The sequence below is a fragment of the Vitis riparia genome, chromosome 8 (assembly GCF_004353265.1).
Source record: "Vitis riparia cultivar Riparia Gloire de Montpellier isolate 1030 chromosome 8, EGFV_Vit.rip_1.0, whole genome shotgun sequence".
NCBI classification, from domain to species: domain Eukaryota; kingdom Viridiplantae; phylum Streptophyta; class Magnoliopsida; order Vitales; family Vitaceae; genus Vitis; species Vitis riparia.
In genome coordinates this window covers 7,537,939-7,554,829 of record NC_048438.1, presented here as the reverse complement: position 1 = coordinate 7,554,829, position 16,891 = coordinate 7,537,939, and the positions used below count along the sequence as shown (strand labels likewise).

At 30.8% G+C, this 16,891-nt stretch overlaps 1 protein-coding gene across 2 annotated transcripts in view; it reads right to left on the bottom strand.

Annotated features, from left to right (window-relative positions):
• Window positions 1-5,329, bottom strand: part of LOC117920242 — a 46,989-nt gene extending 41,660 nt beyond the window's left edge. For both annotated transcript variants that reach the window (XR_004652222.1, XM_034837666.1), the window contains exon 1: window positions 4,954-5,329. Coding sequence is in view for 1 of the 2 variants with exons in the window: in XM_034837666.1 (XP_034693557.1) it covers window positions 4,954-5,147 (194 nt within the window). In the remaining variant the exon portion in view is untranslated. The remainder of the gene's footprint in view (window positions 1-4,953) is intronic.
• Window positions 5,330-16,891: the final 11,562 nt, after the last annotated feature.

The following is a 16,891-nucleotide window of genomic DNA, read 5'->3' as shown; positions in this document are numbered from 1 at the left end:
ATCGGTACGAGGTTAGGTTATGGAAAGCCATAAGGAAACTGTGGGCAATTGTTAGTAGTAGAGTCTCTTTTTCTATGGGCAATGGTAGGAGGGTAAAGTTTTGAAAAGATATGTGGTGTAGTAATGAACCGTTTTGTGTTTCCTTTCCCTCCTTATTTATCTTGGCTAGTTCAAAGGAGGCATGGGTGGCGGATCTGTGGAATCAATCTAATGTTAGCGGTTGTTGGGCCCCTAGCTTCTCTAAACGTCTAAATGATTAGGAGATTGAGAGTGTGGAACGTTTTCTTTTAAGGCTTTAAGATAAGGCGGTGGATGAGGGAGGAGAAGATAAAGTGATTTGGTTGGAGACTAAGAATGGCTCTTTCTTTGTGAAGTCCCTTTATTTTTGCTTAAAGCTGGCAGTTTAGCCCCTTTCCCAAATGCAGTTGTTTGGAATTCTTGGGTTTCTCCTAAGGCAAGTTTCTTTGCTTGGGAAGCATCATGAGGTAAAGCTTTGACTTTAGATCAGCTTCAAAAGAGAGGATGGTCCCTTACTGCCAGATGTTTCCTTCGCCATGTCCAGGAAGAGTCGATTAACCATATTTTGCTATATTGTGGTACAACAAGGTGTTTGTGACAGCTTTTGTTCTCTCTCTTAGAGTTTCCTAGGTGTTAACTTTCTCAACAAGAGAGACCTTGATAGGTTGGCGTGGGTCCTTTGTTGGGAGGAAACAAAAAAAAGTATAGGGAACATCTCCTTTGCAACTTTTTTAAACAATTTGGAAGGAGAAAAATAAGATCATTTGAAAATACGGAGCTTTCTATCAAAGATTAAAAAGATTGTTTTTTTGTAACTTGTTTTCTTGGACCAAGTTGTGCATAGTTGAAGACCCAACATCCTTGTATGACTTTATTGATTGGTTGAGTCCTCATTAAGGGAGGAAGCCGTTTTTTGTTTCCCCATCTTTTTTTAGTCTTCTTTTTGGCAGCCATTGTATACACCCTATGTACAATGTTGCGCTTGCTTTAATGCTTTTTAAAGCTTTTTTTTTTTTTACCTATAAAAAAAATGGACAAACAAGAAAATTCTCATGTGAGTAAAAATAATTAAACTAAATTTTTATTTTTGTTTGTTGATGAAATTTCCCAACTTATACAAAGACAAGGCACTCCATTGCCTCAAAATGCATACCAGATTTTGAGCTCATCCACAAGCATGAGTCCATGACCTAATGAATCCTAAGCTTAAAAAATCACTTACAAAATCTATGAATAACAAAAGTGTAAAAATTACAACAAACTCATGAAATCTAAGATGTAGAAAGACTCAAGAAATTCATTCATCGGATGCCAAAACACATACAAAAACTTATATGCGCGCTACCAAGTCTACTAAAGAAGTAACTTGGTGTAGCACTTAAAAGAATAAATAGAAATCCAAGGCTAGTTTGATAGTATCTATTAAAACAGTTCTCAAACAAGTTTTTGAGAACAATTTTTAAAAATAGTTCTCAATTGTTTTCAAGAAGAAAATTCTAATTGGATCTAAAATATGAAAAATAGTTTTCTAGATTTATTCTCCATTAAAATAATGTGTATTTATATACAATGCAAAAGTTCTCAAAGTAGTCTTCATATTTTCAATTATTTCTCAAAATACTCTATAAAAATACATGAAAATGCCTTAAATTTGTTTGAAAAAACAACCTATGTTCATCACCAATTCTCAAAAACACTGTTTTTAATCAAAAACTTATCAAATGTGTTTTTCAAGTTTTCCGAACATTTTTTAAAATAGTTCTCAAAAAATAGTTCTCCATTATTTTCATAAATAAATTTTTGTTTAGGAACTCAAATGTAAAATTCAATTTTCTTGTCTTGTCTTCAATGAAGATACTATACACTAATGTATGATATAAAACTTTTCAAAGAATTACCCATATTTTCAATTGTTATTTAGAACACTCTACAAAAAGCAACTGAAAACAGCTAAAATTTGTTCTAGTATACTTTGTGTGTACATTGATGCGCCTTTTCCTAGCGCTTTTACTATATATCCTTATTTTACCTATCAAAAAAGAAAAAATGTCTCCTACTTGTCTCTCTCCTAACTTCAGAGAACACATCTTAGATCGAGGGAAGTGGCTCTTTGCCAAGGATTCAACCTCCCACTTCATCAAGTTCCTTGTTAAGCCCTGTAAGAAATTCAAATACCCATTCCTTTTCCAACTTTTTTTTTTTTTTTGATAGGTAAATAAAGAGAATATATTAAAAGGGCTTGCAAAATGGCGCATCATAGTACACACTAAGCATAAAAAAAAGGCCACAAGGCAAGCAAGAGAAAAAAAAAGCGAAGCAAAAACCTACCACCCTTAACAAGAAACCCAACCCCCTAAACCCATACCCCACCCAAACCCTCTAACAACACAAAAACAAAACAACAACCTCACAACACACGAGTTGAGTCCTTAGTGCTCCTCCATTTTCCCCTAAAAGTGTATGGAGAACTGTTGTAGTTAATTGAGCACTCAAGCTTACGTAATTCCCTCTCAAAATGAGATGCTGAGAAGTGCTTCCTCCTTTCACCTGAGACCTTTACCCCAAGCCCTTTTCTTGCCTCCAAATTCTTTAGAAGCCCACCCATTCCTTTTCCAACATTATTATAAAATGGGCACTATCAATAGCAGAAGGCCACTCAAATTCATAAAATAAATCTACTTCTTGTCAAAATCTATTTAAAGTGTTATAGTATGTAGTTATATCCTAAGTTCCTTACTTGGACTCACAAATTTTGGTTTTTATTTCATATACTTGTGCTAAAGAGTATGTTTCATTCATCGCATCCAACAAATTCTTCACTGTTGAAAGGAATATGTATATGTTTGATCGATCTTTGGCTCCATGGAATTCTCTTAAGCCCATGTAATAACATTCGATCATCCTACTTTGGTGCTTTGATTGCACCAATAAAGTACCAAATTTCCCACAACCTTTGATGACCAGTTTCATTAATCGAGGCTAGCGAAGGAAATTTTGTTCATTTAGCTTAGGGGAGGTGGTTTAAATTTTTAGATGATTGCCAATTCCATGGGCGGTATTCTGAAGTTGTTGTTGTTGAAGAGGCATTGGCCTTGACTCTCCAAACACTTCTTCTTTGATCACTCCTGACATTTGATCCACTCCCTTTTTGCTTGGCTAAACTCTCAACAAACCAGACAAAGAAGAACTTACTTCTCCAATTCCATCAATAAAAGGCCAAAAGAAAAAAAGGATTTTTTTCTCTTTAAGCTAACTTCAGTAAGGAACCATGCTTTGATATTTACGCAATTTTGAGAACAATTGGCGTCCTCATTTAGTAATGAATAATTAGTACACAAGGGTATTTTAAGAGTACATGGAATATACAAGAAAGGAAACATTGTATACAGAATATCTAATAGGAACTAAATAAAATTTGAAACACAACAATAATCCATCAAATCTTTGACTTATTCTCTTATTTTATTTTGCTCTAATTCAGTAGCACTCCTGATTTTTCAGTAGTCTCTAATATGAAATATAGTGTTTACTTAATCGATTAATTGAATGCTTTCCTAGATTAGATTTAATTGTTAGGAGTAAATCCCTATTTATAAGAGCATTAACACACAAGAAACAAATAACAGACAGAGCACACATAGGATTTATAATGGTTTAACTCTCGTAAGAGCTACTTCCACTTTATTGTAGCAGAATTTCCACTAAAATAAAAAAATACAGAGTGATTTCACACCTTACAATAATCGTCTCTCCTATATTTTCACACACATGAAAAACGGCCGCTCTAATAATCCCTTATATAATGCAAAAAATAGAGCAGATTAATACATGTATAGAATGCCTGAAATACCACTTAAAGTTGAGGAGAAAAAAAACGTATAATTAGGCTCCACACAACTCAACATTAATGACATTTTGTAGATTCATTATAGGATCTATTAGGGGATAAACTGAGATGAAATTGGATTCAATTGAGTAAAATTGGCAAAAAAAAATTATCAGAGAATAAAATTGGCAAATTAAAGTTGAGATTCTATCTTGTGGAATTAAAGATCCACACCTATTACCAAATTTGAAATTGGCCTAGGGATAATTATAGATTCTTACCTAACTAAATCAATAGAATATCAAATTGAGATTCAATTCACCATGGTGATCAATTACTAAAATAAATTCAAACCAAGAGCTTGAATCCAGGCATGCATAAATGCTATGTGAAATCATCCACAACAAAGGCCTCATCTTATGGTCTGACTAAATACAACGAAAACAGAGATTATGGTAGGACTGACATAGCCCATGGAAATGAAGGAGGTAAGATTGACCTAGGGATAATTATAGATTCTTACCTAACTAAATGAATAGAATATCAAATTGAGATCCAATTCACCACAGTGATCAATGACTACAATAAAATTCAAATCCGAGAGCTTGAATGTAGCCATATATAAATGTTTGGTGAAATCTTCCACAACAAAGGCCTCATCTCATGGTCTGACTAAATACAACGAAAACAGAGATTCTGATAGAAGGACCATGATGGCCCATGGAAATAAAGGAGGGAAGAAAATAAAAATGCCTCAAATTGATTTCCATTCCTAGAGTTTTCATATTTTTTTCCCTCCTATCCCGAAACTAATCACAAGTAGAAGACAAACATAAAACTGAACCCAGGCACAACACATGTCATTGATCAATGTGGGAGCGGAGTTGGCGCAGTGAATGATCAAGAAACCTAACACAACCCGTATTTAATTTGTACTCCATTTGTTTACGGATAAAACCTAAAGCTCGACTCGACAAAGCGTTACACAGCAGCTTCCCTTCCCTTTCCCCAATTTTCTCAGCAACCAAACATAGGGTATTCAAAATAGAAATGAAGATAAAAATAAAAATTATCCACAAAGAGAATAGTTGGCTGGACGAAGGGCGTACTGTGCAATGAACTTGCGGACCGGACTTAACCGATCTGTGTGAAGGTCGAGGATACGAGGGAGGAACTGAGACAGCAAAACAGGGCCTTCATGAAGCAAATCTTCCTTCAATTGACGCAAGTGTTCGAGCTTCGAAGGCACGTCCAAGGCCAACTTAGCGGAGTTTATGAGACTGGCAGTCATCATTCCCACCATTGCAGAAGAGAAACCCTATCCCCTCGCACTTCAAAAGTGATGGAGAAGGATTGGTTCTGTGTTATTGCGTTAGTTGGCTCTAGGGTTTCCCTCCTTTTCTCCTCCGTTTTCCTTCGATTTTATTTGAAATTAGGAGTTACTGAGTTTGAGATCTCTCGGGCCTGTTTGGCTGTCAGGGAACAAGACAATGCTCGGAATTGTGAATTGTTTTATTTGTGCGTTTCCTCAACTCATTTTACTCCAAAGGGATAGCCCGGGCCCAAATTTAGGTATTGCGGGCTTGGATCCCCACTTTATTTTCAAGGCCCATCGAAACCTGCCCGATTACACTACAAAAAGGCTCTTTTTGGGAAATGTTTTTACATACTCGAAAATAAGTTTGATAACATTTTTAACAAAAAAAAGTTTTTAGAAAAATTTTCTGAAAATAAATTATTTTCTAATCTCATGTTTTAATTATTATTTTTTATTTAATGAGAATTGTTTTAAAAAATAAATATATAAACACAAATAATGAATGAAAATAAAATATTATAAATAAAATTTATTTTAAATAAATTACTTGAAAATTAAAGACATTCCAAACTCACAAGCAAAGTTTTATTCTAAAAAAATATTAAAGAACCATTTTTAAATACTATTCTCAAAAACATTCTTAAACAAACCCTAAGGGTGTATTTGGTTAGTGTTTTCAAGAACTATTTTTTATTCGTGAGAACAAAAAACACTGAAAACATATTTGGCAAAGGGAGTTTTTTGTTTTTTATGTTCCTGTATTCTCAAAATGCCTTTTTTGAGAGAACAAAAAAAATCATGTTTTAGTTGTTTTTCTTATTATTTAGAGAACAAAAAGTACATCTTTACTCTCTGTGTTTCCCAAATTTCTTATCTTTGTTTTCACCTTCTCTACTCTTCAAGTTTTTGTGTCAAAATTGTTGATGAAGCAGGGATCATTGAAAAGATCTGGATTTCTCAAAACTAGATGGTTAGGGCCTGTTTGGTTGCTATTTTTTAAAATTGTTCTGGAAAACAGTTTTTGTGAACAGTTTTTGGTGTTTTTAGAAAAAAATTGTGTTTGGGAACTGAATTTTGAAAAACAGTTTTTGTTCTCAAAAACAAAAAAAAAAAAAAACATATTTGAAAGATGTTTTTTTTTTCTTTTCCAATTAATAAAATATTTTCTTCAAGTAACTTTATATTATAAATTTATAAATATTTTTAAATACACAGTTCATTTAAATTTTAAAAATTATTTAATTTTAAAATTTTTATATAAGTTGATAAATTATTAAAAATAAAATAAAATATGATGTATGTATTTCATATGGGTCTTTTGTCCATCCTACTTTTACAATTATAAATTAAATTTATAAGCAATATTTAATCGTTAGAAATTACAACAAACATCACATAACACTAATGAGAACTAGTTAAGTTAACAAATATATATAAATTCTAACAAAACACTGAAGTGTTGACAAATATTTAAAATTAAAAATAAGATAAGTCATGGATTGACATTAATATAATTTGCCCACATCACTTCAGCAATTTGATCTCTACAAGCTACCATAGCTACTGCACTCTCATCTGATAAATCAATTGAATGGTTTGTGCTACTTGTGCTCTCTTCTTCACCTTCGATTGAAAGGTCTTCTACCTCATATTCTCTAAACAATTGATCATTCCGAGTTGATAGACGAATCCAATTATGAAGGGTACAACATGCAACAACAATTGATGGTTGCCTACTTGGCTTATAACAAGGCATCATCCTTAATATTGGAAATCGGGTCTTCAAAACACCAAAACATCTTTCAACAATATTCCGAAGAGTTGAATGTCTATAATTAAAAAGTTCTTTATACCTGATAGGTTGATTACGTCTACCCCGATATTCTTGTAAATGATATCTCTCACCTCGATATGGTGGCAAAAATCCAGATATACAAGGATAACCAGAATCAACTACATAATATTTTCCTTCACTTGACCAAGGAAAATTGACTTCTGGTCTAGTCAATGCATCAAAAAAGACACGTGCATCATTTGTTGTTCCTTCCTAACCAACATAAACAAATGTAAACATCATGTCAAAATCACATGCACACATAACATTTTGTGTTATAACTGTTTTTCTACCTCTAAAACTGGTTTGTTTATCAGCTAGGACCCATGCACTAATATGAGTGCCATCAATTGCACCAAGGCAACCCTACAACAACAAACATTTATTATTATTAAGGAAATAAATTAAATAATGGTCATGAAATTCACATTTATAAATATTTTTTATAAACTCTTACCTTAAACCATGGAAAATATTTAGGATTACTAGCAACATATGAAGACACCTCATTGGTCATATTGTTAGGACATATGAGAATTTTGCCAAGTCAACATAATGCACGTCTAACTTCTTTAAAGTGTCGAGCGACAGTCCCTGTGGAGTGTTGAAACGGTCTACTACAACCCTCATTCTCACATTATGTCCTACGATTAGTAAGAACACAGTCACTGCCTCTTCAACTGTGACAAATCGTGTATCTTGTAAGTTTTCATGTCTCTTAAGATGATCACAAAGGTTCATAAATGTTTCTTTATCCATCCGAAATAGTTCATAGCATGTCTAAGGATGACCTTTTATCATATCTCTTACAAATTGTGCACCACTTAACATTGATGTCCTTTGAGGTGTCTTACATAAAAATATTTCCTCATACTCATTCATAATGTGAGCAATAAAAATTTCATCTGAATCATCACCCTCTTCAGAATATGAAGTTGACTCATATAGTGAACCACTGTTTGTGCTATTATCATCCATTGGTTACTACACAAAACAAATGAACTCACAATATAAAATAGCACGAAATGAATAGTAAAGTAGTTATAATATAAGTTTCATAACCATAAATAATATCCATACAATGACAAACTAAAGAGCATGGTAAAAGATTCTAACCAAAAGATAAATAGTACATATTACAATGTCATCATAATAGTTATGCATCCAAACATTCACATTTAAAGTCTATCAAGCCATGCCATTTTCCTCTCATCAGGCATATTCATAAATATCTCTCTCCACTCCGGCATTGTGAATTTCTCAACAGCTTTTAAATATTTGTCATTATCCAACAATTCAATGGTTTGTAAGGCTGTCATGCACCTTGTTATGCTAAAATCAGTGGTACCTCCATTAGTAGCTTCACTACTAGTTCCACTCTTATATCTGTCCACTCTAGCCAATAATGCATCAGTTCTAGCTCGAGATGTTTTTGTTCTAGCCTTTGATGCCTCAACCCAAGCTTTCAAAGCATCTCCCATTTGACTTAATTTGGATTCTTTCTTATCTTTACGCTCTAATAGAGAATTAGTTACATGCTTTCTAGAACGGGTGGTCACTCCTCCTACCATCTCTGTTTGTGGAGGATCATCAGGGATCTCAATATCTACATCCACATGCACTCTACCATGTTCCAAATTGTCGTCCATATCATCCTCATCATCAGTGTTTGGTGGATCTTGGGTGGAAGAGTAGTGGAGGGCACCAATTGCTGTTGATGGATTAAAGATCAATCCCAGTAAGTTGTAGTTTGGGCATCCCTTTGAGCGGAATTTTTTTGCATTTGGGTGTGCCTTATAGAAGGAAAAAAAACTCACTCTTAGTGTTTACCAAATATTCAAATTAAAAAGTAATTAGTTTAAAAGTTATTTTTACCCAAATGTAATTTTGTCAGGTTTCCTCTAGAGCATGCACTATGTTGGTTTCAGCATCCCAACCAAATCCAGTATGCTTTAAAAGATCAGAGAACTCACGATGCATTGCACGTAGTCTATTAAACTTTTGTTTAAGCTGCTTCAAGTTGAAATTTCTTTTCCCTTGACTATTGACCTCAAGTAAGATCCTTCTCCATGTGTTGGTACTAAATGTACCACTATCCATGTTACCTTTATTAATTTCATTTACCATGATGTCAATAAAGATTTTCTCTATATTACCTCTCCATGTTCCTGCATCCTCAACATCTGTTATCTCAGTTGTCATCTGTACAATCCCATCACAAATAAGAACTCTATGAGGAGATAACTTTTAAAACCACCAATAGAACTTAAGGCCATGTTTAAATGAGAATTAAGATTGTTGACGTATAGTGTAGTGTATAAAAATATGAAAAAATAAATAAATAAAAATAAAAATAGATTTGATATTAATTAGATTTTAAAGACTTTTTTTTTTAGTTTTTATAAAATTTGAAACAAAAATTGGGGAAAAAATGAAAGAAAAGTAAATAAAAATAATAATAGTTTGATTAATTTTAAAATTAAAATATTTTTTTATATTTTTTAAAAATAAATCAAACATGATAAAATCATTTTTATTATTTTTTTATTGATTTAATATTTAATTTTATTAAAAATTATAGTATATTCTATTAAGATGAGATAAAAAGTTTTAAAAAGAATTAATTTAATATTTTAACAAGCTTCTAAATAAAATAAATAAGACATCAAAATAAATGCAAGTAAGGAGATGGTCACATCTCTTTCCACTGATTCTCCACCACCCCAAGAAAATAGATGAGTAACATCCAAGAGCTAATCAGTGCAGAGTCCGAGTTCAAATCAGACTACCTAAGTGGATGGAACCCCTAGCCCCACATCTCTCTTCCTCTCAAGACTAACCTAGCCCTCAGAATATGTCGATGAATATTTCCCTTTGACCGTTTGATTTCAATAATTTTGATTTCAATAATGTTAAAAAATTAATTTTTTAATGTTTGATTTATTACAAAAATATACCATTAAAATTAATTAAAATTTATATATTTTAAATTATATAATCATATGAAAAAATTAAAATAAGTTTGAAGTAGTATATAAAAAATAATTTAATAATTTTGATTTTTTTTTTTTTACTTTTTACTTTATTATAAATTTTTAATTATTTTTGCTTTCATGAGATCGGAAAGTGGGAAGAAGGGAAGAAGCAAAGAGTGGAGGTCCATGGTCATCAACTGGATTTAATCAAGGCTTTGGAGTCCGGATGAGAGAGAGGAATAGCAGATCTAGAGAGAGAAAGAGTTCTTGGTGATTCAACACCTCATCTTCTTCCGATTCTCTTCCTTTTTTCCATTTTCCTTGAGGTGTTTTACCCGTCAAGCCTGGATTTTCTCGTTTGATTTCCATGTCTTTAAGCAAGGTTTTTGTTTTTTTTTTAACAGAACAACTTAAGAAAAATCAAAACGGGAAAAAATCAAGAATTTTTTTTTCTATTTTCATTCTCGTTCCCCACTTTTCTCAGCATCCAAACAGGAAAATATAAACGGAAAAAAAAAAAAAACTAACAACAGGTGATAAAAAAAAAAGCTCAGATCTCATTCGAATAACATAACTGATATCTCTTTACCCAGATCTAACATTTTTCTCAACAAATATTGCAAAAAAAAAAAAAAGCCTATTTTACTAGATCTATCAAAAATAACTTCAACATATGTGGAAATTACCTTTGTTTCTTGCTACTGGAGATATCGTGACTGTGCTGGAGAAGAGATGAGAACGGGAAGAAAAAAAACACGGAGAACAGATGGGTTTTTGTTGTTTAATTTTGTTATGTAAACAGTAAAAAAATGGTGAATACAACATTTTGTTGTTCTCTAAATAGTGCCATTTTGAGAACACGGGGAACAACAAAAACAAAAACGATTCTCTCAACCAAACAAGTTTTTGGTATTTTTTGTTTTCAAGAACAGAAAACAGTTCTTGAAAACACTAAACAAACAGGCCCTTAGATCCCATTTTTGTCATTTTTCTTATTCTTTTAATTGTCATACTCATTTTTACTACCAACAGAGTAACACCAATTCACCCACACATTATTTATTGAGATAATTAATTAAAAAGGATAAAAAAAAACCATGAAATTGCAAATTTAACATCTCACTTTTAATAGCCTCAAAAATAACTTATTTAGGACAAAAATACACCTTTAACCCATTCTCCCTCCTACTCACCCCTTACTTTATGTGCCTATTCCTTATCCTTCAGCCCTAGTCATTACCCTTTAGGAAAGAAAATGCAGAGGACATTTCCATTCATTCCAAGAGAACAACAAGCCAACACAAGAGTAGAAAGCCTACATAAGGGAAAACACAAAAAAAGTTTCATTGTCCTTCATCCATTTTAGCTCCTCCCCAAATGAACTTTCATGTAGTTCAACATATTGGAGTGAAAAGAAACCTTAAATGTTCTATTTCAATTCCTTTTTTTTTTTTTTAAATCAAACCCTATTTTTCATCTTACTAATATTGTAAGTCGATTTAGTTTATGAAAATAGCAAAAGAAGAAGATTAAAGAGGTATAAATCCATGTGAAAAAGGCTAGTAAGAGAAAATGATACTTTGAACACCCTTCATCATCAATAGAAAAACGAGAACAAATTAACTAAATCAATAAGTATTAATTTTCTACTTGAAATTTTGGATTTTTCAATTTTTTTTATGAATTTATTTGTTATGAATTAATAATTTAATTAAATAGAATTTTTATGGAATTGAAGCTACAGTTTTTCTTTGTATGGCTATAATTTAAGGTTTGAAGCAGTATCTCAATGATAAGAAAAAACTGAACTTAACTACTATAAACATAAAAGTTTTTAGTGAAATAAATTATCACTAAATTGGTCTTCAAAAAAATGTGACTCCCAAATTCGACAAAATTTGAGATTGACATGCAATTGGTCCTACGCACATGTAAAAATGCGACATGTGGCGAATTTTGGAATACCACAAAATTTAGTATTCCAAATAAAATTAAATCTTTCGATTGTAGTCAAAGGATAATTAAAAAAAGAATATTCTCTAGCTAACAACTTCTTAAAGGAAACAAATATTTCTATTGAAGTAAAAAAAGAATAAATAAATATTCTCAAGTTGGAAATTTTCCTTAATGAAGAAGACAAGTTGTTAAAATCAAACAACCAAATCTTAGGGAATTCCAAAATTTAATTCCTTAATTTCACCTATAAATAAGAATGACTTCCTTCGATGAGGAGACTTTTGGAGGGTTGATAAAAAAGAGTCCACACAAGAAATAAAGCCTCACAAAGAAGAAAAGACTTTACAAAATCTCAAATCCAAGAAATTGTAAAAGAACTACACACATATTTTTCGTCTTTAACAAAGTCATTTGGCTATCAAGCTCATTATCAATAAGTTTAGGTTTAAGTTATTTTGGTTTTGTTTCAAGGGGCATCAAAATATTCTATGTATTTTTATATCTAGTTACAACTTAGTCAGAGTCAATAACTTCAATTGCATCAATATCATCAATAATATCCTCATAAAATATGATATCTTGTAGAATATTAGCATCAACTTGACGTCCTTGAAAAATACGAAAAGAAAATTTATGTTAAGGAATATTATGAAATGATGGCTTAAACATAGTTGGATAAGTTGGTTAATATATTTTTTATGCAATTTATATTGTTATTTTTATAATTTTTTTATTACTTTGTAGATTGGCATTCTTCATCCATCATCTTTTATAACTAAAATATCTAAAGAGTACTTTCTAGGAAAAATTACATGTTTATCTCACTTGATAGTCATTGAAAATATTAAGAAGAAATTAACTGAGCCACAGTTAGAGATGTTTAGAAAGTCATGTTTTAGTCACTTTTTACTCCTTCCTAAACTTAGATTTTCAACCCAAATTGTCTGTTAATTGCTATTACGTCAATGTGAAACCAAAAAAGATAATGAAATGTGAATTTTATTAAAGTCAAAAGGCTTAAGATTTAGTAAAGATGAGTTTGCATTGATTACAAGACTGAGTTTCGTTCCTATTTTAGAATGTGATAAAAAAATCATTATCAATAAGAGATACATATTTTAAGGGAGAAGATAAGGTGTGTAATGATGAGTTGGAGAAAGTTTTACTTTCTTTAGGAAGACTAAAAAAAAAAAGAATAAGAAGAAAAAGATAAATAAATCCAAAGATGGAAGATAAGGTAAAGTTGGCATTTTTATACTTTCTAGAACATGTTTTATTCGAGAAAGAAGGGAAAACTTTAGTAAGTATGCAATGGGTTACTTTTGTTGATAATTTAAAGACTTTTAACAAATATCCATAGGGGAGATATATTATGAGAGGACAGTTTTTGGTTTGCAAAGGACTTTGGAGAATTAGTTATCCAGTGATCAAAATAAGAAGAAAGCAAAGGGAGAAGCTACAATGGAGGCATATAGTCTTGTTGGATTTCCATATGCCTTCTAAGTTTCGGCATATGAGGCTATTCCACTTATTGGATTGAAATATGCTACTAGTGTATGTGAGAGTTATCCTCAAATATTAAATTGGAGAGCAACTAGTACTTCAAGGTCTATTAAGGTTGAAAAGGTCTTTTTAAAGTCTAATGTAAGTAATTGTTTACCTTTTAATTTTAACAATGTACTTACATAAATTTTTTTGTATTATTGTTTATCGACAACTAAGCTTTATTTGAATTTTGTAGTTATCTTTTCATTTGCTCTTAACACCCACCTTAGAGGGGAGTATCAACAAGACTATTATAAGCATTTGGATAAATAATGAGCATTAGCAAAAATGTTGCACCAATCAATTACCTCACAATCTATCAAGAAAGATGACTTAAGGCAACAAAAGGACTCATTTGAAACTGCAACATATGACGTCACTATTGTTGCTACAATAGTAGAAGAGGCAACAAATGATGCATGTGCCCCATCAATCGTAACTTAACCTAAACTTAGATATCATAAATAATGCATGCATGTTTTTTTATAGACTCTACTATAATACAAGATATTTACTTCATAATTAATGTGTGGAACCTGAACTTAACCAATGTTAAGTTCATTATAAATAAACTTGTAGAAAGTTAAGTTCACAAGTATCATGAAAAACCTAAATTCAACCAGTGTCTTATTTGAAAGTGAACAAACTAGTCATGGTATTTTTTTTTTTTATGTTGTAAATGTTAAATTCTTATTTCATTTGTGTAATATGTCAAGAATTATGGATGGAGTCTTTGAAATTCAGATAAAGTTCAAAGTCAAATTTCAATCATCTAAAAAAGGAAATTGATGGACTCAACTAAAAAATGGACGAATTAAAACAACTTTTATCAAAAGTTAGTAACAAGTTTACTATATTTATATTTTCTAATACTTCATTGTTTTAACATTTGTGTGTTCTTTTATATTTATTATTATTGGGTGGTGTATGCTACTTCAGGTCATGAGTTCAAATGAGGCATATGTTATGCATGACACTAGATTCACAAAATCTAGTACAAAGGAAAAGGATAACAATATGGGCTTTCATTTCTAAAATGAAATATTTGAGCATGTTACAAATGATGAAGTGGTGAGGAATGACATTTTCATGGATGTAATATGGACTTACATTTTTCATGTGTGTCCTTACTCAATGACGGGATTCATTTTTTATTAAAAAAAAATTGATTTTTGAAAAAGTTAGAGTTGTCACTTATTTTTGTTTATTTATAAAAGAGAAATCAAATTTTTTTTTTTTTTTAAAAAAACTCTAACATAAGACAACACCCTTTTAACTCCTATAGTAGTCTCTAGTAAATAAATGGAAGAGACTAAGGTAATTGATTAATAGACCAATGTATACCAAGAGACAACAACAAAAATATACAATAAGGTAATAGTGATAAAGAGTACAAGGTAAAGAACACTCATAACACAAACATGCATATCATATTAATCAAATAGATAAGGAAGAAAAGGAGCATACCTTAAAAATGCCCAAAATAGGGAAGTGTTCTTACATGGAAAGAGCAGGTTAGTTCATAAGCAAAATAAAAGATATAATGGCAAACCAAAAGCTAAACAATATATTCAAAATATACTGAACTCAAATCAAGAAGCAAAGACGACTAATCATGCGTAAGGTTTAAAACTAGCAACATGTATGAAATCACAAAATAAATCTAAATAAAATAATAAAAAGGATATATGATATAAAGGAAAGCTTAGATAACATGTACAAGATGTCTACAATATAAATCAAAAGTTAAAGAAGGTTAGAAATATGCAAAGGAAGCTGAATTAGTAAGTTTATACAAGATATCCAAAAGTTGGACAACAAGCGAGTACTTACAAAATAAATCTAAAAAAAAAAAGTTATAAATGAGATAAAATCAAGACAAATATTCTACAACATGCTCAAAGCATATACAATACAACCCAAAATCCAAAAGTGCCTAAATATGCATCAATTATCCTAAATTCCACTAAACATCTTTTAAACATGACATATCAACAAGTCATGCAAATACAAAATTATTTTACAAGCCTAGAAGTGAGATAAAATTAAGAAAAAATTACACTATTTAAAGTGTCTAAATCATGTGAAAAATTTCTATGAAGCTTAAACATGTACCAATTATACCATAATTCATTGAAAAAATAAATCATAACACTATATTCAGGTCAACACAACATGTAGGGAATGATTCAATTCTTTTACATGCTAAAAAAATTGATTTTTGAGTGAAACCAAAATCTAAAACATTGTTTAATAGGTCTAGAATACATAAAAAAAAATATAACAAATAATTAAACAACCATGAGCTAATACAAATTTACAAAAACATTTGAAGGGTAAAAAATATGGCAAAATTTGGACACTTGGAAAAGTCAATTTATTTCATAAACATGGAGAATACTTTTTTTTTAATAAAACAAACATTCTTTAATATATTTTAAAAGTATTAAACATCATACAAGCCTTAAAAATATTTTAGGATAAACCAAAAAGTTCAAATTTAGAAAAATATTTTGGGTGTCAAAAATAGAACACAAGTGGTGAATTTCGAAAATTAAAGAATATGGCTTTGAAACAAGCCTTAATTAATTTTCATGGTCTAATCCATATGCCAACCCTCTAATGATCATGGTAGGAAGCTCATAGGGGTTGGATATAATCTCATTAAATTGAAATTTGCAAAATTAATCCATATTTCCATTGATTAGTAAAATATGAAAATCATAAGTTTGAAAAATTAGTGATGTGGGCCTAAGGAATGAGTCTTAGATTAATTATAGTGCAAACACCACTCCTCAACCCTCATATGAGTATGAATTTGAACTTACAAGAGGCATGGAGGGCCAAGGAACACTCACAATTAAAAAAAGACTGAAATACACAAAGAAACACTTGTAGAAAATGATGTTCTTATGTGAAATCGATTTTAATATACCATAGATCATGACAACCATTAATGACTATAAAAACAATCATAATCTCAACCCTTACATGACCATGAAAAGGGATCAAATGGTTGAGAATGGTTCACTAAAAAACAAATTGAGAAAACTTTTCAAAAGTCATAAAAACATAAGAACAACTATTGATTTTATCAAGCATAAAGGTTATATCAAAGCCTATGGTGAGAGGCTTGATTCTTAGCGACGAAATAACCATCAAAAGATACTTGGAAACTCAGCCAAAGAGGGTTTAAAAAAGTATTTTACAACACAAATTGAAAAAAAATAAAAAATCAAAGAGGACCAAAATAGTATTTGAAGGGTATTTTCTAAAGAAAATCTCTTTGGCAAACCAACAAACAGTTTGTTACTCTCAAAAATGATTTTAAAATCAATAAAAAAGGCTTCAAAAAAATCATTAAAATAAAGGGAAAAATGAAATACTCAAAACAAAAATTCAAAAGAAAATAAGGATTT